Source organism: Protopterus annectens, chromosome 3.part0 (assembly GCF_019279795.1).
Source record: "Protopterus annectens isolate FY-2018-M chromosome 3.part0, PAN1.0, whole genome shotgun sequence".
Lineage (NCBI taxonomy): Eukaryota > Metazoa > Chordata > Ceratodontiformes > Protopteridae > Protopterus > Protopterus annectens.
The window spans coordinates 1,551,851,721-1,551,872,094 of record NC_056731.1 but is presented as its reverse complement, the minus strand read 5'-3'; the positions used below and the strand labels follow the sequence as shown (position 1 = coordinate 1,551,872,094).

The following is a 20,374-nucleotide window of genomic DNA, read 5'->3' as shown; positions in this document are numbered from 1 at the left end:
CCATAAGCATATTCCTGCTCAGATCTCATTTGCTGCCGTGTGTGTCAGGTGTGTTTCATTAGCTCCAGCTAAGTATTTGACTTTTGATAACTGTTTTCAGCCTATTTTTTCTGCTTCCTCCTCTACTTTTAGTGCTAGTGCTTTTTCAGTGTGTTTTTTGATAGGGTTCTTTTTTTTTTTTTTGAGTATTTTATTTAGTGTTCTGTTTTTCCTGCCTTATCGCTGGTTAGCGTAGTTCTTGGAATTGCTTTTATTGTTATTGCACAGGCTTTCTGACATAGTTATTTTTAAGTGCTGTTTTATAGGTGCAATGCAGTGAAAGCTCAAAGTCTATTTGTCTAATATATCTTGTGTGTGTGTGTGTGTGTGTGTGTGTGTGTGTGTGTGTGTGTTTTTCTACCATGGAAAAGTTCTCGGGACTCAAAAAGTATGTAGGCTGTGGGCACCAAGCTTCTTCCCTAGGACTCTCACGATAGGTGCAGGGACTGACTGGGTGTGTTGCCCATCTGGGCGAGGATTGTCAGGCCTGTATGGGCTTTGAATCTAGGGCCCTTGCAGACAAAAGGGCCAAGCTTTTCTTGAAGGGCTTATTGCCTCCTTTTCCTGCCCCTTTCATGTCTTGTCAATCTCCTTTCCCAAGTTAAAAAAAAAAAAGAAACACAGATAAGAAGGAAGATGACAAAACCTGTTCGACTAAGAGAAGGCCAGAAAAAGAGAAGTCAAAACTTTGGGAGAGAGAATCCTGGAAATGGAAAGTAGATTCTTCCCTTTTTTCCCCCATATCTGAAGACCTCAAGGTCTTGAGCTGCTCCAGTGGGTTTTACTTCATTGGAGAAGATACTGCTTCATCATTGTTCTCCCTCTTCCTCTGATCAGGCATGACCCATATCCCTGAATCTGACGACTTTTGTGGGATGGGATAATCTGGGCTCCTGGCTTGTCTTCAAGGAGTGTCAAAGACCTTGATTTAGTCCAGCTTCTGACATCCATCCTCAAGACCCAGATGGAGATGTGTATCATCCCTTCCCCCTCAGCTCGGGGGTTTGAGAGCTTTTCTCAGTTGGTTCTGACCTTGCAAGGTTTGGTTTATTCAGCTCCAATGGCTTTCATTCCTCCTTCAGACATCCCTTCAGCTCTGATATTTTAGGATCCAGCTTAGAACCAGTTCACCCCTGTGTTGGCACTGACAGCATGGCTGTCTTTGGCACCGGTTGCCACCTTGATGGTCTCAACTCCAATGTTGTTGGTTCCTAAGACATCCCGGTGCCAAGAGGTCAGTGTGAGCACTCAGGGTTGAGAATTTTGTATCTTTTTCTTCACTTGGGTGCTTTAGTGCTTAACAACTTAGCTCCAGTCTCTTCATCAGACCCACCCCATTTGGCAGTTGTTACTTGAGTTTCCCTAAGGTCAGAGGATTGATTGGGCTGTCAGGCTGTCTGTCCTGCTTCAGCATTGGTGTTTGATGTTGCAGAAAAGCTATCTCATTTGCAGACAGAGTAAGTGATACCAGTTCCAGATCCATCCTGATCCTCACATTCATCTGGTGTTACGGCTTCTCTTAACCAGTCCTTGGGACAGCCTGCACTGACTGGCTTTGAAGGGCCCCATACCTAAGGACTCCACCTTCAGCTTTTGTGTACCCCACAGCATTCCTAGTTCTGGAGCCACACATAAAAAGCCTTTGCAAGAGGAAGCACTTGGCCTCCCCAGAGGAGTCTCAATGAGGATTCCAACCTCGATGAACTGGGAGGGGGGGGGTCCCTTCAAGTCCTCTTGCAAGGATATCTCCTTAGTCAGCCTTCTCAAATTAATGCAGTGGTGTGGGGGACGAACCATCAAAGCCACTTTTCCAGAGGAGTTGGTATTTCTCGAGGCCTTCATTGTGAGTCCATCTACTTTATGGGTAATACCATCTTCAGACATCCTTGTAGATCTGGTGTCCCAGAGGGCATGAAGAGAACTGGACACATTGGAGCCAATCCCACTCAACTCAGGTAAAGTTTAGACCTCCTGTAAAGATAGAGCCTTTTTGGATCAAGAGTCCTGTGGTTAATACCATTGTTGTCACTGTGGCCACTGAGAAAGACATCCCAGAAGAGTGCTTCAGTCCATTCCCACTGAATAGGGAGTCCCAGTCCTTGGACTGCTTGGATTAGCACACGTGTGCTTCAGTAACATCTGCTGTCCATGCATTCAACTATGTGGCTCGTTTCATGAGACTCCAACATGGTCTTATTACTGATGTGTCCAAATCTGTGGCTTCCCTACAGTCTCCAGATTTCAAGAAATCCTTGGCAACTCTGTTGTCTGCCCCAACTTCTGTTTTCAGTGTGTCTGATGGGTTTGCCCATAAAGCAGGAATAGGCATAGCTCTTCACTAGCAAGCTTAGATGCCCTTTTGCAATTTTATGGAATATGTTTTGGCATTATTTCTTACATTTCTCCTTGACTAATCCACCCCCTTTGGGAAAACTCATTTTGCAGTGGGAATTGTTTCCCCACTCCACAACAAACCTTCCGTAAGAATCAGAGAGGTGTCAAGAAAATGTTCTTCCAAAAGTTGCAGCAGTTTTCCCAAGATGCTTTGGTCGACGATTCAGCTCATGGCAGTGGGGGAGAATTTGATGGATGTCACCTACATGGCAGAAGCTGACTACAGAATCAAAGCTTCAGAGGTCCTTTCATTGAAGGCTTTTTCACTGTTCCTGAATGTTTGCCCGAGAGTCACAGTCTGGGGTCACTCAACATATCCCTTCACCCAGAAGGTGGGGTGGCCATTGCCTCAGATGCCTTAGTTTGTTTGTCTTTTCGGCTTTTCTCGGTTAGGGGTCGCCACAGCGGAACTCCGGTCCGCTAATGATTGGCAGTAGATTTTTATGGTGCTGAGTTGTCAGCCCGATGCCCAACCTTCAGCGAAGGCACACCCATTCACGCATGACTTTCAGAGGCCACTCGACCACGGGTAGGGCATGCAGACTCCACACGGAAGGCACTCCAGCCGAGAATCGAACAGGAGAAACTCTTGCTGTGAGGCAACAACGCTGCCATTGTACCACCGCGTCTACTACTGCCTCGGATACCTGAGTGTTAAGCGTAATTGGCAGAGGATATTTGTATCCTTGTCGTCTACTCCTGTTACAAAGCAAAGTTTCCTTCTGGATGTTCCATGCAACCAGAGAAGACCAGCGGCAGCTGAAAATTCCAAGGTGGTTGTCACACTGAGTTGGCATAATGGTTAAGGTGTTTATGTCATAGACACAAGGTACAGGGTTTGATTCTTACCTTTGGTATGGAAAATCTGACTAGGCTTAAAATGGCCTGCAAGTTCAAATAGCCCAGTACTAACCTATAAAATGTCATAACATTTACAGGTTGAGGATTGGTATAATAAGCGAGGTGATTACCTCACAGACACACAAAGTACAAGGTTTTATTTTCACTTTGGGAAGCATGATTAGGCTTATAAAAGACCCATAGGGACGTTAGCCTAGTAATCACGTACGAACCTTATGAACCAAAGGGATTTCATGGTCTGCTGTGTACAAAAGAGCAACAAGAATCTCGGGCCCATTCTGGACCTAAGCAACTTGAACCTACACATCAAGCAGACCAAAGTCTGGATGCTCATGGTGCAGTCTGCCTTTCTCCTTCAAAGGAAGGATGATTGGATGTACTCGGTGGAACTCAAGAATGCCTACTACCACATCAAGATAGCAAGGCAGTCCAGGAGATTTCTGCGCTTCAGGCTGGGAGTCTGTCACCTTCAATTTCATGTCCTGCCTTTTGGTCTTACCACAGTTATAGCTCAGATTTTTTGCTACTGATGCCACCCTTGCTGTGCACTTTTTGCTACCTGCTTAAACACAAAATGCAGCAGCTATTTTGCTCTGGTCTTCTCTCTTGGACAGTCATTGACGGGTGCTCTTCTGCCTTCTTGGCCTCTTACACTTCTGTATGCCTTTTCCCCATACACTTTTGTCCACCAGGTTCCTGTAGAGAGCTTGCCCATTTCAGAGCAACTGTGATTCTCATTGCCCCTTCTGGCCATGGCAGGTTTGGTTCCTCTCCCAGTAGCTTTACCTGAAACACCCACCTTGGGTTCTGGACTTGAGTCTGGATCTGATTTCTCACCCATTTGGCCATCCTCAATCAAATCTAAACTTCCTCAAATTGACTGCATGCTTTCTCCAATTCCAGTGATGACCAGACATCCCAAGCTTTCTGGGAGAGATGTTCATATTCTTTCCTGTTCTCAAAGTCATCCACCAGAAAAGTGTATTCTGGCAAATGGAAGCATTTTCTTTATGGGCCGCTCTAAAGGTTTAGACCCTTTTCAGCTCCCCAAGAGGCTGTCCTGGATTTCTTAGTTGTCCTTTTATACTTTGTTTCAAGTTACTCTGTCATTAAATTACACTCTGTCATTTCTGACTTTCTTATTGGTCAAGGTTAGACCCTTTGGCTTACTTGCATTTGTCAAAAGCCTTTTTGAAACATGCCTTTTTACTGCAACCCTTATTATGGACCCAGTCTCCCCCCCCCGGGACCTTCCCACAGTTCTTCAAGCCTTGGCCTCTGTTCCCTTCGAGTCTTCTGCCACAGTTGATATGAAGTTGCTTTTTGGAGAAAACTTTTTAGTGGCTATCTCTTCAGCCAAACAAGTTTCCGAGCTTCAGCTATTGTTTAGTGTCCCTCCTTATTTAGTCTTTCAAAAGGACTGGATTTCCTTACATCTTTAGCAATCCTTTCTCTCTAAAGTACCATCTGAATCTAACTTGAGTAAGTCTATCCAGCTACTGTTTTTCTTTCCCAGTTTTAGTAACAAGAGGGCATATTTCCTTCATTGTCTTGACATGCATTGTTACATAGATTTTACTTGGAGTGAACTAAGTACCTCAGAAAATCAAGACCACTGGTTCAGACCCAAAATGTTGTCTTCCTTTTGATGTTTTATGTCCCTGATATGTTCCATTAACCTAATGTTAAAACTTTTTTTTGTTTCACAAATATAAAATAAACCACATGGGCATCCTAAGGCTTAAATAACCCCCTTGCTGTTACATGTACATGGCAGTAATTTTTCTATGCTTCAGGGTTGTATTTTAGAGCAAGTAGTTGTTGAAAATGATGAAATTCTTTTGAAAGAAAAACTGTGATACAAAGAGTCTGTCTGTCATCTTAAATATACTTTGGCCCTAAATGAAAAGGTTAATTGGAAGTATTTTATTTAATTGTTTGATTGTATTATTGAATGATTGAGTTTGTGTTTTTTGTATAAAAGGTATTCATTTTAGCTGAATTTTATAACTCCTGGAAGGTTTTGTACCAAGGCGGTAGAAAATAAAATACTTTTGGGTCTGAACCAGTGGTCTTGATTTTCTTTATTGTTGCTAGTTCTATGGACTAAGTACCTCAGAAAGTCTGATCAATTATTTGTGTCTTTTTCTAAATCCAATTTAGGGAAGCCAATCTCTATGGTTATGGTGATCTTGTACAGATGGCTGTCTGTATTTCCTTTGTTTACGTTAGTAAAGTGCTCTCTCCCTCTTCAAACCTAAGGCTTATTCCGCCAGGGCAGTTGCTGCTTCTACAGCCTTTGTTGGTTATGCTTCTCTTGGATGAGATTTGCTCAGCAGCAACATGGTCATGGTTGTATTTAATAATTTAGACTATCAGCAACGTATGAATGCATTGCTGAATACCGATGCATACACTACTAGTTCACGTTCAGAGGTAAATAAGGCTTATAGTTCAATCAAGAACTGTATAGAGGACTTATTTATTGAAGGTAGAATCGACCAGAAGATCTATAATTACTTGACAACTTTGTACCCTAGATATCCATGTATATTCGGCATCCCCAAGATCCACAAGTGTATTGAGAATCCTCCTTTGAGACCACTAGTGGATAGCAAAGGTTCACCAACATACTCGTGTGCTAAAGTGGTAGATGCCATTTTACAAAAATTTTTATGCTATGAGACCCAAATATGTAAAGATTCATGGTCATTCTTGAAAAAGATTGAGGCCTTAGATTTTAACGTGAACTTTAATTTTCTCACTATTGACGTGAGAGACCTCTACACTTGTATCCCCCACGAGGTAGCAATAGAATGGGTAGCACTTATGTTAAAGAAACATAATGCTACAGCCGCGGAAATTAGTTTGGTCGTGGAACTTATTGATCTGGTGCTCTCTAACAATTATTTCATGTTCCAAGACAGTTTTTTTCTGCAAAAAGTAGGGTTAGCAATGGGGTCACCGTGTGGAGCTAGCGTCGCAAATCTGGTCATGGCTTACTGGGAGTCGGAATATGTGTTTAACAACAATACATGTTGTGATTCCTTTGTTTTCTATACGTGATGGAAGACATCTTCATCCTCATCAATGGAGATGAGCGAGATAGTGAGTATGTGCTGGAATATTTCAACAGCACTACGCATTTCCTACAATTCACTTCTACATTTAACACTGATACTATAGCGTGCCTAGATATTTGTCTAGTGAAAAATTACATTATTAATAGTTATGTAGCAAGGATATTCAGAAAAAACACGTACTCCAATACGTTTCTCCATTTTACCAGTAGCCATCCCTTTCACCAAAAGAGGTCAGTCATTAAGGGCCAGTTAGTGAGGGCCTCTAGAATGATCAGTTTGGATGAAGATTTTTCTGATGAATGTGCTGTTTTAAAAAGCATGTTTTTGCACCGTGGATACCCAGAGCCCCTCTTGGATGCCCTTTTCCAAGAGGTTACAACTAAGAGAGTGGATAGGGTATACATTCCTTTACTTTGTGCTAAACCCTTACTGACACCTTCTAGTACACACAGTGTAGTGGATGAATATTCAGACACCACTAGTAGAGCATTGGTTAGTGAGGATAAGAATGCCACATTGTCCTTCATCACTACATTCAGTTCACATAGTTACTCATGTTTGGACATCTTACAGAAAAATTGGGACCTGTTTTAAGATGTACCCTAACATTTACGTGAAAGTAGGTGAGACCCCTAGAGTGACATTTAGAAGAGGGAAGAACCTTAAAACTCTCTTAGAACAGCAATACACCCCAGTAGTATGGAATACTGGGATGAACAAATGTCAAAATTTCAACTATTGTAAACTTGTAGAAGTCACTAATTCGTTTAAGGTTAATGGTACAACTTACAAATTGAAAGGCAGATTCAACTGTAATTCATCTTTTGTAGTTTACTTGGCTAGGTGTACATTCTGTCCTGCTTTCTATATAGGAAAGACGGAGCGGAGGCTTCGTGACAGAATTCTGAACCTACGCTGTGAATAAATGTAAACTGGAGAATGCGCTAGCTAAGCACATTACTTCTAATAAAGAACATGCTTTTAAATTTATTATCATTGATCAAGCCAAGTACGACAATAGGGGTGGCCCTAGACCACTCAAACTTTAAGAACTTGAATTAGCCTGGCAAGTGAGGCTGAATGCCTATACTTTTCCTGGGTTAAATGACTCATGCTCAATTAGTATTCTCAAACTAAAGAGCATGCAGAGATGAGTCACATTTTGTTAAAAACATATATTACTTCTGCCAATGGTTGAGTTATACAAAAAGACTCTTAATGTTTTTACCTTTGTGTATTGTGGTTACTGTCGTAGACATGTTCATATATTTTTAATGTGTTTATATACTTTAATGTTGGTTTATTACTGGTTATCAGCAGTTGTCACCTTAATTTCAAAGTGTGTTTGCTTAAGTAGAACAAAGTGATGCAATTGGTGAACGCTGATCACCTGTCTTAGTTATAAGGAAGGTTTTTTATTGCTGTAACTGTTTCTGAAGAAGTTTGCCATCAAGCTGATGAAAAGCGCTTAAAACAGTGGAATAAATAGTGTTATTTGACTCTTGTCGGACTGTGTTGCTGGTTTTTCAAACCTGTTTTTGGATTTAACATGGTCAATTACTCGCACCTTTGTTACTCATTACAAACTAGTCATTCAGTCCAGGTCTGCCTGTGCTTTTAGCTCCACTGTGTTGCAGAATATTCTGTCCACTACCATCCTGTTTGACTGGCTTGGGACTCTTTCCAGACAGACTGATAAGACAGCATTGGATACAAAATTTATGTACTTACCATAACACTAGACTTGTGTGTTCTTCCTTCCATCTCAGTCATCCTGCCCTCCATTCCCATTGCCAAATTCTCACCTTAGTATACATGCAGATCTCTTAGGAGGTCTCAAGGACCAGGCTTTCTTCCTGGGTCAAGTCAATAGATTTTGATTTTCCAGAAGCCCTCTACCAAGAAGGTTTATTTCAGTAAATCAAAATGATTCTTTGTTTGGGCAAAACAGCACAATCTAGACCCTTTATCAGAGTCTGTTCTGAATATCTTACTGTTCCTAGCTTCTCTTTTTCAACAAGGGGCTAGTTTTTCTATGATCAAACTCCAACTGGCTGCCATCTCCAACTTCCATCTGGGCAAGAGTCCCACCTTTTCTTCTAGGCAGTGTAAGGCCATCCTTAAAGGGATCAGACCCCCCTGTAAAGGATCCTGCCCCTTCTTGGGATCTCACTCTAGTGCTGCAGTCTTTGATGCAGAAACCTTTCGAGCCTGTGGCTACCTGTGACCTTAAATTTCTGGATTGAAAGACAACCTTTCTAGTGGCTATTACTTCAGCCAGGAGGGTTTCCAAATTACAGGCTCTGTGTATTAAACCTCCTATCATGGTGTTTCATAAGGACAGGGTTTCTCTCCGGACCAATCCTTCCTTTGTTCCTAAGGTAGCTTCAGAGGCGAATTTTAATCAGTCCATTCATCTTCCTATATTTTTCCCAACTTTTCCAATAAGGGAGAATATCATTTGCATTGCTTGGATGTTCATAGGCAACTACGTTTTTACCTTAAGCAGACAGAAAAATTTCAAAAGTCTGATCGGTTTTTGTCACTTTTTTTGTCAGGCTAAGAGAGGGCAGGTGGTTTCTATGGTGTCTATTTCTTGTTGGATTGCCAGTTGCATTTCCTACATTTACGAAAGGAGACACCTGGACTCCGGACCAGTCAAAGCTCACTGTACTAGATCAATAGCAATTTCTTCTGCCTTTTTGGCTAAATTATCCTTGGATGAGATTTGTGCAGCTGCTACTTGGTCTAACCCCTATACCATCATTGCTCATTACAGGTTAAACTTGGTGTCTGGGAGCAGGGCTTCTTTTTGTTCTTCTGTGCTCCAGCATATCCTTCCATGATGCCTCCCAAGGTATATAGTAGCTGGGGACTCTGACCCATCCGTGCGTTTAATATTCTCCCTCCGAGATCGCACTACAGTGAAGAAAAGGGAATATTCCCTTATCTGCATCCTAGTACGATCTCCGCAACAGTCATTCCCCCATGACTCCCTCTAGCGGCAGGCATACTTCAGCGAAAGTGCTTCTAAGGTAAAAAGCACTTTCGCAGAAGTATGCCCGGCTGTTTGTACTTTGGTGAAAAGTTCCTTTGGGGATCAGCACCAATCCCATATATATATATATATATATATATATATATATATATATATATATATATATATATATATATATATATATATATATATATATATATATATATATATATATATATACACACACACACATAGAGAGAAAGAGAGGCACACGCAAACACACATACATAAATCTACTTAAAATCATTTCAACAGAAAACACACACACACACACACACACACACACACACATACAAATCTTCTTAACAAGATCATTTCAACAGAAAATCGAACATCTCAACTTTCTAAAAAGTCGAACGACAGAAAACAGCAAAAATGTACATTTTTGCCCTGCATTCCCCATTTAAGGGGCTGTGCCTCCCACACCCCCTGCATATTATATGTACCAACTCTAAGATCACACTGAAGTGGAAAAAAGTATAAATTCCCTGATCCCTCACTGTACCACAATCTCCATTCAAAACCCTCAATATTTTGGAAAGTTGATCATATGGTCTCATCCATATGATGTTTGACTTTTGTTAACTGAATGTTCTGAAAAGGACCCATACACACACACACACACACACACACACATATTGTATATAGATATATATATATATGCACACATAATACATATATGTGCATGTGAATATATATATATATATATATATATATATATATATATATATATATATATATAGGTCTACCTGACATGGTCGACAGTTTATTTGGTCAACAGTTCATTTGATCGACAAGCATTTTAGGTGGGGACTTTGCCCCCCACACCCCCCCCCTAACTATATATATCAACTCCAGGGTTGCACAACATTGGGGAAGGGGGCAAATATGCTTGTCGACCAAATGAACTGTCGACCAAATGAGTGTCGATCATATGAACTGTCGACCATGTGAAGGGTACCCATATATATATATATATATATATATATATATATATGTATGTATGTATATGTGTGTGTGTGTGTGTGTGTGTATGTATATATACTACAGTTTTGTAATGTTGACTATATATTTTAGTAATATTCCATGACTGGATATGCACAATGCAGGATTTACCCACAGCTGGCATGGTTTGATCATGAGAGGCAAAGCCTGAGTGATTACACAAAGCCAGCCATAGGTAAATCCTGTGGTACCCACACATAGGAGTGAATTATTGATCTGATATTATTAATCCTCGTTCATTCCTTACGTATGGGTATCTGTTTCGACCTCGGAACCAAGCCGGCCATTTTCCAAGCTCGTGTCAGCTACAAACTCTCGAGCTAAACTATTACCCATAACCCCCCTCTCCTTGTTACCACAGATTTCATTTGCCGTGTTGCCATTCGATCGTGTCAAGCTGCTTCTCTTGAGCTAAGTATAGATATTTGTTGTCAGACTAGTCTTATATATAACTTTTTCTGTCAGAAAAGTTTCTATTTCGTAGTCTCTTACCCTATCGCATTTAGCGACCATATTTTCTTGAGTTTTCTTCTCTTTACTCTACACCTTTTACTGCGAGGTATTTCTCCCTTACCATCGTTGGTAATCTCTTCCTTTCTTCATACCTTCGGATATTCTTTTGTACCATTGCTGGTACCCTTTCTACTGTCCCCTTTTTCTGTCAAACAAATTACCTACATCAGATGCACACTCTTTGTACGTTTATTGCTTGAGGGTGCCCCACTTATCTGTTGACCCACCCTGTGCTATTTGTAAACATTTTTCTAACAAAATCTTGTTGGAAAGGAAAAAAATAAGTTGTTGCTGAAGGGACTTCTCAAATCTCCCTTGTCACAGGCTATTTCTGGGTTGGAGGCTTCAACCCCTCCTAGAGCACATAAGAAAATTTTGGATGATCCTACTAAGGCCAAGTCTTTGCCTTCATCTCCGGCTGGGGACTCCTGCCAACCAAGACCTAAAAAGGCTAAAGTTTCTGCTTCGGAGCTCACTCAGCCAGCCCCAGTGCTTTCGGTGCCTAGACCTTCAGCACCATCAGAGATCTCGGCTCAGTTTTCTCCTGTAGCCTTTACTATATCGGCACTGATGGGCTCCTACGTTCAGACTGTTGCGACTACCTCATCGGCACTGACTGTTCAGTCAGCGCAGACCTTGACCACATCGGCTCCAACATCTTACTCTGAACAGACGCTTCAGTTAGTGGCTCCAATTTTGTCGGTTCCAGCTTCGATACGGGCAACCACTTTGGCACCGATCCTTGTGTCAGTGCAGACCGTGACCTCGGCACCAATGATCACCTCAGTGCAGACACCTGTAGTCCAGTCTATCTCTGCACCGCTGTTCTCTGTGCGGACAGGTGAGGTGGGCACCGAGCATGTCTCTTGTGTGGACAGACCTGTTTCTCCCTTCGCCTCTGTGAGGTCCACTAGAAGCCTTTCCGAACATGACGTGTTGCGTCTTGTGGATCAAGTGCTTCTGGCCAGAGGTATCCCGCCCCCCCCAGGACCTATCCTTCCTTGGGAGTTGATCACCAATCTCCAAAGACCCCTTCTTATTCTCCTCCTTCATTGCCTTTGAAGTCCATAGCACAGTCTTCCCCCTCTGTGGTTCTCACTAAGGAACCGCAGTTGCCTTCGTGGCAGGAGAGTTTTGCTATGACCCAGGATGGCAGTTGTGACACATGTAATTTGCTGTTCCACAGCCATCCGGGGACTCTTGAGTTGGCAGGCTGAGCCACTGAGGGAAGGGGTGACCCCTGTCCTGGACACTCACCCCTCTTCAGGTGAACCAGCCTTTCAACTGATGGAGAAAGCCCTGGCTTCTGCTGGCGATACTGTGCTGTTTATCCCCCCGCCCTCCTCTGGTACACTGTTTTCACAAGTCGCACCTAGTGGACACTGGGTGCAAGGGCCTCAGGACATATTCCCACAGGAAACCCCTTTTCTGCTGTCTTCCCCAGCTTCTCCCTCTGAGGAAGTCCACCGGAAAAGTTTGTGTAAGAGGAAGCACATGGAATCCATAGAGGAGTTCCTCACTGAAGACACAGACTTTGATGAGGGGGAAGAATCCCCTCGGTCACCCTCTGAGGTATCCTTTGGTGATATCCTCGAAATCCTTAAGCAGAGAGTTGACTGGCAGCCCTCTAATCCGACCTCCGAGGAGTCTGTGTTCCTGCAGGCCTTTCGCGCCCGGCCCCCTACCTCCTGGGTTACTCCACCTGCCGATGAACTTGTCCGTCTCATCGTGCAGCGTGCGTGGAAGGCTCCTGACACCGTCTAGGCTATTCCCCAGAGGCCAGATAAGATTTTGTCCCCTCCTGCTATGGATCCCCATTGGTCTAAAGGTCTTCCTGTGGATGCTTTGGTGGTGGTGGCGGCCGCAACAAAAAAGGATCTGGCGGAAGAAGAAAGCCAGACTGTCCATCTACCTATCAAAGAGTCCCGGGCCCTGGACAGGATAGGGAAGCACACATTTGCATCAGCGACCTTTACTATCAGGTCCCTGAATTATATGGCACACTTTACCAGACTTCAAAGGGATTTGATTTCCAAGCTCTCTGAAACCTTGGCTGGTGCCGTGTCTGATGAGGTCCATGACAAAGTGGCCTTTCAGCTGGTCACCAATGAGTCAATGTCTAACTCCTCTATGCGACTGATATCTCACGCATCAGAAGGTGCAGCTAGAGCAGCAAGTTCAGCTGTGGTCTTGAGACGACAAGCCTGGATGCGCTTGTGCAATTTCGCAGAACCCTTTAAGGCTTCCTTTCTTAATGCTCCCATTGAGGCCTCTTCATTGTTTGGACCCAAAGTTAAAAGCACACTGGCCAGATGTGAATAGGATGGTAAGACCCTTTCTGCCATAGGTGTCCATTATTCTTCCCCTCAACGTGCTTTCTCCCGAAACCAAAAGAGTGGGAAGATATGGTTCAAGAAATCTCAGGGTCCTTTCCGTGACACACAGGCCGAGTTCTCCCCTAGAGGCAGAGGGGGAAACCCACAGGGAAGATGCTCCTTTTGGGGCAGAGGGGGTCTGCGTAACCAGGGTTCCAGGTACTCTTTCCCTGGCCAATCCTACCAGCGCTGCTGAAGAGCGGCCCAACTCCTTTCCTCTGGAGGTGGTTGTGGGTCGTTTCTCCTTGTACCCTTCTTCCTGGCTAATCATCACCACTGATGGGTACAAAGGATTATAACCAGAGGTTATCATATCCCCTTCTATCTTTGTCCTTTTCATTCAAAAAACCTTCCCGATGTCCCACCCAGTCAAAGGGAAGAAGCAGCACTGGAGATAGAAAAGCTGCTAAGAAAGAGAGTCATCCAAATAGTCCCTCCAGACCAGATCGGATCCGGATTCTACTCAAGACTATTTTTGGTGCCAGAGAAAACAGGGGACTGGAGACCAATTTGGATCTTGGTGTATTGAGCAAGTTTTGTGAGAGTGCAAAAATTCCGGATGGTCACAATGCAGTCTATCCGCCCGCTTTTGGAAAAAGACTATTGGATGTGCTCGATAGATCTTCAAGATGCGTACTACCACATAAAAGTAGACAGGCCATCAAGAAGATTTCTGCGCATCTGTGTGGGAGCCAGTCACTACCAGTTCAGAGTACTGCCCTTCAGACTCTCTACAGCCCCCAGAGTGTTCACAAAGTGCATGGCAGTTGTCACAGCTCACTTGCGACTACAAGGATTCCAGGTGTTTCCATACCTGGATGACTGGCTCATTTCTGCCCCCACCAGACATCTATTGGAAGAAGCCCTGGCATACTCTCTTCTTTCTGCACAAAGGCTAGGCATAACCATAAACTCTCAAAAATCCAATCTCACCCTGTCTCAGTCCACAGAATTCATTGGGGTTATCTTGGATACAAAGAACTGCAGAGCTGCCATTCCAGAGCACAGAATTCTAAGGATAAAACAACAACTGATCCCAATCCTTTCAAGGGAGAAATCCACAGCTCACTCTGTCCTACAGCTGTTGGGTTCCATGGCAGCCTCCATCACCATTGTCCCCCTGGCCAGGTTTCATATGAGGCTTCTACAATGGCTACTGCTTACCCAATGGTATCCTTTTCAGCATCCACTTTCAGCCAAGATTTGAGTAACCCACAGGTGCAAACAGGATTTAAATTGGTGGATGACACACAATCCCTCACAATGGTCTCACCCCTTCTCCCTCCAGCAACCCAAGGCTACAGTGATCACGGATGGGGTGGGGGGGGTCCGAATTGGAGGCCCAATTGCTTATAAATGTTCTAGAGCTGAGGGCGGTGCTTCTGGCATTGCAAGCATTCCATCACCTGCTGCCATCTGGGATGATTGCGATTCATTCAGACAACATGGCAGTGGTCTGGTACATCAACAAACAAGGTGGAACCAAATCTTACCCCCTTTGTCGAGAGGCCATGAGGATATGGCAATGGGCGATGGCTACCAACCGTTTTCTTCCAGCAACGCACATTCCCGGGAGTTCCAGCGTGATAGTAGACAGACTCAGCAGGTGCATTCTACAACCTCACGAGTGGTCCGTGAATCCCTTGATAGAGGCGGAGATCTTCCACCGCTGCGGCCATCCTTGCTGCGACCTCTTTGCATCCCCAACCAACTACAAATGCAACAACTACTTCGCCCTGATTCCCCCTCCGGGACAGTCACCCAGGGATGCCCTAGTCCACAATTGGCCCTCGGGTCTTCTTTATGCATTCTCACCTTTTCCCTCATTCCCCAGTTTCTGAAGAAAGTTTGAAGAGCAAGGTGATCCTCATAGCACCATATTGGCCTCATCAGATTTGGTTCCCCTTTCTTTGGCCTCCCCTACTAGTTCGACCATGGATTCTCCATCCAACCCTGGAGTTGATCTCACATCCATAGAACCTGATTCATCCCAACTTGGACAGCCTGAAGCTCACAGCCTGGCTACTCCAATTCCCTTGATTGCCAGGCAGAATGATCTTTCTTTACAAGTACATGACATTCTCATTGCATCTCATAAGTCTTCCACTAGAATTACTTATCTATGCAAGTGGAAAAGATTTACCTGTTGGCTGAAAGAAAAACAAGTAGATCCCTTCTCAGCACCAGTGTCGATAATACTAGAGTATCTGGTCGACCTTTTTCAATCGGGTCTGTCGGCCTGTACCATTAGAGTTAATTTGGCTGCAATATCTAATTTCCATGAGGGTGTCCTAGACTCCTCTCTTAATGTCAAACAAATTGTGCAAGACCTTCATAAAAGGTGTGAATCATCTGAAGCCACCTTTTAGAGAACCTATTCAACCATGGGATCTGTCATTAGTTCTACAAGCTCTGACAATGCCACCCTTCGAACCAGCTTCTTCTTGCAACCTCAAATATTTGTCATGGAAAACCTTGTTTTTGGTCGCCATTACTTCTGCCAGACGTATCTCTGAGCTTCAAGCTTTATGCATCAAGAGTCCATACTTGATTTTTCATAGAGATAGAGTGTCTTTGAGAACTAATCCTTCATTTCTGCCAAAAGTGATCTCTGAAATGTCCATTAATCAAACCTTTGAATTGCCAGTTTTCTTTGACAGTCATTCAAACAGAGGAGAGTATTGCCTACATACCCTAGATATTCACAGGCAAATCTGATTTTACGTAAACAGGACTAGGTCCTGTCGTAAATCTGACCAGTTATTTTTGGACTATTCTGGACCTAGATTAGGATCTGCTGTTGCTAAGGTCACATTAGCTAGATGGTTGAAAGACTGTGTGACCTTCATTTATACACAACGTAATATTCCGTTGCCTACTACCATGAATGCTCATTCGACAAGGTTGGTGGCAACTTCTGCTGCCTTCCATGCCAGGGCTTCTTTACATGACATCTGTGCAGCTGCAACTTGGGCTACACCTCATACCTTCATCGATCATTACAAATTGGATTTGGCCTCCAGGGGAAGAGCATCTTTTGGTTATATGGTGCTCAGGAATGTCCTTCCATGAGAGCCTCCCAAGAATAGAGGTAGCTGGGGACTCTGTCCCATACGTAAGGAGTGAACGAGGATTAACAATATCAGATAAAGAAGTTATGTCTTACCATAACGTTCCATCTGTATTGTTGATCCTTGTTCAGTCATTATGACCCTTCCTCCTTCCCCCTCCTGTGGCTTCTAGTGGATCTCACCTTCCGGTTTTCTTAAGTCATTTGACCAGAGGTAGCCTCTACCTTCTTTTGACTTGCAAACTCAATCTGAGGTAACAAGGAGAGGGGGATTATGGGTAAGAGTTTAGCTCGAGAGTTTGTAGCTGACGCAAGCCTGGAAAATGGCCGGCTCGGTTCTGAGGTCAGAACCGATACCCATACGTAATGACTGAACGAGGATCAACAATACAGATGGAACGTTATGGTAAGGTATAACTTCTTTTTATACAGTGACATTATTTTAATAAAAATGAGTCATACCTTTTTTTTAAATAGTCATTGCATAAAAAGTCTTGGTGTTCTTCCACCAGGCTCCATTAGTCTGGGACATTCAAGACAAGTACTGTGCATGCTCTCAGGCTGCACAGTACATTGTTGTTGCTGCTTTTTTTTTTAAGTTTACTAATGTACCTTAGATTTTGGTAGAATATGGAGCTATTTACATTGTGTAATTGGTTTGTTCTTAATAACAAGTTGTGGTTTCTGGCATATCATTGAGGAATTAAGTTTGCAAGCTATAGGTAAGTTATCCATTTTGGGACGAGGTAAGAGATTATGAAGTATGCTTTGGAGCTACTTTTAGGGGCACTCCCAGCATGGAGTACAATTTATTTTGTTTGTTTACCTGGTAATGTCCGACTGGGTATGAGGCCCATTTTCAGTGGAGGTGCAGGGAGAAAAGCTCCATACATACAAATAGACAGTATTAAACGATCAAATTTAACACACATTAATCGACAATGTACAAAGCAAGTCAGTAGAATTTAGTTATATAACAATAATTAGCAAATAATTAACAAATACATTAACAAATTTAACAAAAAATGGCACAGTTAGTGATAAAAACTGGCCACATGAGTTAATAGTGAGAACAGTGTGATACAGTAATTCCAAGATAGAGAAATGCAGTTTACATAACACTTAAAGACAAAGCAGTATATGTGTCTATATTACTAACTGAAACTGAGTGAACAGTCAAGATAGCCTTCAGGAATTAATAGTTGTAGCTCTGAAAATGAGCTAGTTTAGGGTAATGTAAGGGAGTAGTAGGTAGCTTAACCAGGAGTATGGCAGGTGCAGAGCCAGTGTTTTGCTAGATGTTCCTTAAGGAGGTTTTTAAACTCATGAATGCTGGGGTGTTTAGCCATAGGTTGAGGAAGAGTGTTCCACAGTTTGGCAATTTTATAGGAAAAAAGGGCGGTGCCCTGTGTGTTGTGAGCTTGGGTAATCTTTAACAATAGTTCATTTGAGGATCTTAGAGCTCTAGGATTGCTTTTGGGTTGGACTAGTTTGCCAAGTCCCGGGCAGTTGTTAGGTTTGTGAATTATATTGTGGACTATGGACAGTTGGTTAAATGTTAGATAGTTTGGTAGTTCCAACCACTTAAGTTGAGAGAGTACAGACCTGTGGCAAACTTGGCATTTTTGTTGTAGCATGATTCCAGATTATTTAGGTCAGTTTTATGAATGTTTGTAAATACTAGGGAGCTGTAGAGGAGGGTGGAGAGTAGATGTGTGTGGGCAGTGGCTAGCCCAGCATTGTCTGTAAGGTAAGGTTTAATTCTGTAAAGGGTGCCAAGTCTGGAGTGGACTGTTTTTGATGGTGAGGGTGATGTGGGTATCAGACCTTAGGTTATCATCTATTGTGACACCTAGACGTTTGGCTTGGCTGGTGGGATCTATTTTGGTTCAGTTTGTGGAAAAGATAGAAAGTGGAGTCAGGCATGTTTTGGGTTTATTGTAATTGAAGACCATTAACGTGGTTTTGTTGGGGTTAAGTATGAGTTGATGGCTAGTGAGGTAGTTTTCTATGTCCTGGAAAGATTTTTGCATTTTTGTTTGTTGGTCCTGGGGAGGTGGGCTGTGCAAATTAATGTAGAGTCGTTGGCATATTGTACTATGGAGGCTTGTTGGGTTGAAGAGCTGAGGTTGTTAGTAAAAATTGTAAAGAGAAGGGAGCCAAGTATGGATCCTTTGGGTACACCAACAATGATGGGTAGAAGGAGGGGGGACAGGGTGTTTTCCCATTTGGTGGCTTGCTGACTGTTAGAGAGAGAACTATGGAACCAGGACAGGGCTGTTGTGTTGAGGCCATGGAATGATAGATTATTTGGTAGGATTTGGTGGGAGACGGTGTCAAAGGCTTTTGACATGTCAAGGAATATGGAGAAGACCATTTGGCCTCTGTTTATAAGCTCTTGAATGGTGTTTGTGAAAGATAGCAGGGCAGTACTGGTACTATATTTTGGCCTAAAGCCGTGCTGTGTGGGGGAGAAGAGTTTGTGATTAAGGAGGTGGGCAAGGAGTTGGGATTGAATGCATTTTTCTAAGATTTTGCCTAGAGGGGAAAGTATGGCTATGGGACGGTAGTTAGTTAGATCCTTAAAGGGGCCACCTTTATGTAGGGGATTTTTTTTAATATACTATATTAGTCTGCTCCTTGAGGAAAAGATTTTTTCCACGTTTTATCATGTTTGTTTTGAGGTGCAGAGAAATTAAATTGTTTAAGCATTAAACTTTTTCTCAATTTGTGGAATGTAGAAGATGATCCATGGGTAGCTGTAACTTTGCTTTTTATTCAGCTAACAAGACTTCTTCCTGTTGTTAATGTTGAATTTAAAACAGGCATGCTGATTGTTATATCCAATTTGGTGTGCACATGTTTGCATAAGAATTGTCTTTTATTGTATGATTATTTATATATTACATACACACCTGCTCACATGTATCACATTTTTACATATGTTGGTCCGAGAGTGTGACATAGTGGCTTAAGACTAAGTGCTGCCAGACTGTGACTCCAAAGCAGTGATCTGTTTGATCTCATGTGCCTCCATTTGGCTGCTTTATGAATTTCAGCAAGTTATTTATCCGGTCATTGCTCTGTTGTCACACATGAGAAAGGAGTGTGTGTCCAGTGAGCTTATCTGGTTAACAAATGTTATAATTATTATTATTATTATTATTGATATTATTATTTTTTAACTTAACATGTGTTTTGCTTTTGGTGGGATTTCTTAACTTATATTTTCTTACACTTTCTTGCATCTTGTAGCTTGCTTCTTATGAAAGTGTTTATACTTTTCTGAGTGCCTTAATGTCTGTACAGTAAGCATTGCTGATATATTCATTACATATAATATACCAACCCCTTTTTGTAGATGTCTCTACTGAAGCAGTTGGTGTAGCTATTGCTGCCCCACCATCAGAAGGTGAAGCCAATGCTGAACTTGTACATTTCCTTTCTAAGGTTTTACAAGTAAAGAAGAGTGAAGTAATTCTGGACAAGGTACCATATACATAGTTTTGTTTATTTTCTTTTTATAGTGTATTAGTTTTGCATTAAAATATTTTTAATAACAGATAATATGATTAAAGTATGCAATACTTGTTTCGTAGGGAATGTAAGTAGTGCCATTTGACTACAGTTATAGCATATTTAACTTCCTAATCTTCTTTATCGGTATAAGTCTTATTTATTTATTTTACATTTGGTTATTGGGAAATTCCAACTGGATATGGGTCCTTTTTCAGCAGAGGCCCAGGGAGAAAAGCTCCACAGGTAACATTTACACACACAATAATAGTCTTCAATTTGAAATCACACAGTACAGTACATTAATGTCAAGTAGTAGTATTTAACGTATGACATAAAATTATATAACAGCGCCAACCATTCACATTAGTTTCAACAGAAAGTTGTTACATTTTCGCAGCTGTCAGCAAGGTTAAGGTACAGGTAGGTATAATTATAAGAGATGTCAGGAGAGAAGAAATATGGGACAAAGGTGTGATTA

The 20,374-nt window shown here is 42.5% G+C and overlaps 1 protein-coding gene across 1 annotated transcript in view; it reads left to right on the top strand.

Moving 5' to 3' along the window:
- Positions 1-20,374, top strand: part of CCHR3.PART0H15orf40 (chromosome chr3.part0 C15orf40 homolog) — a 303,329-nt gene that overhangs the window by 71,210 nt on the left and 211,745 nt on the right. The window contains exon 3 of the mRNA XM_044065591.1: positions 19,739-19,866. Coding sequence (XP_043921526.1) covers positions 19,739-19,866 — 128 coding nt within the window. The remainder of the gene's footprint in view (positions 1-19,738; positions 19,867-20,374) is intronic.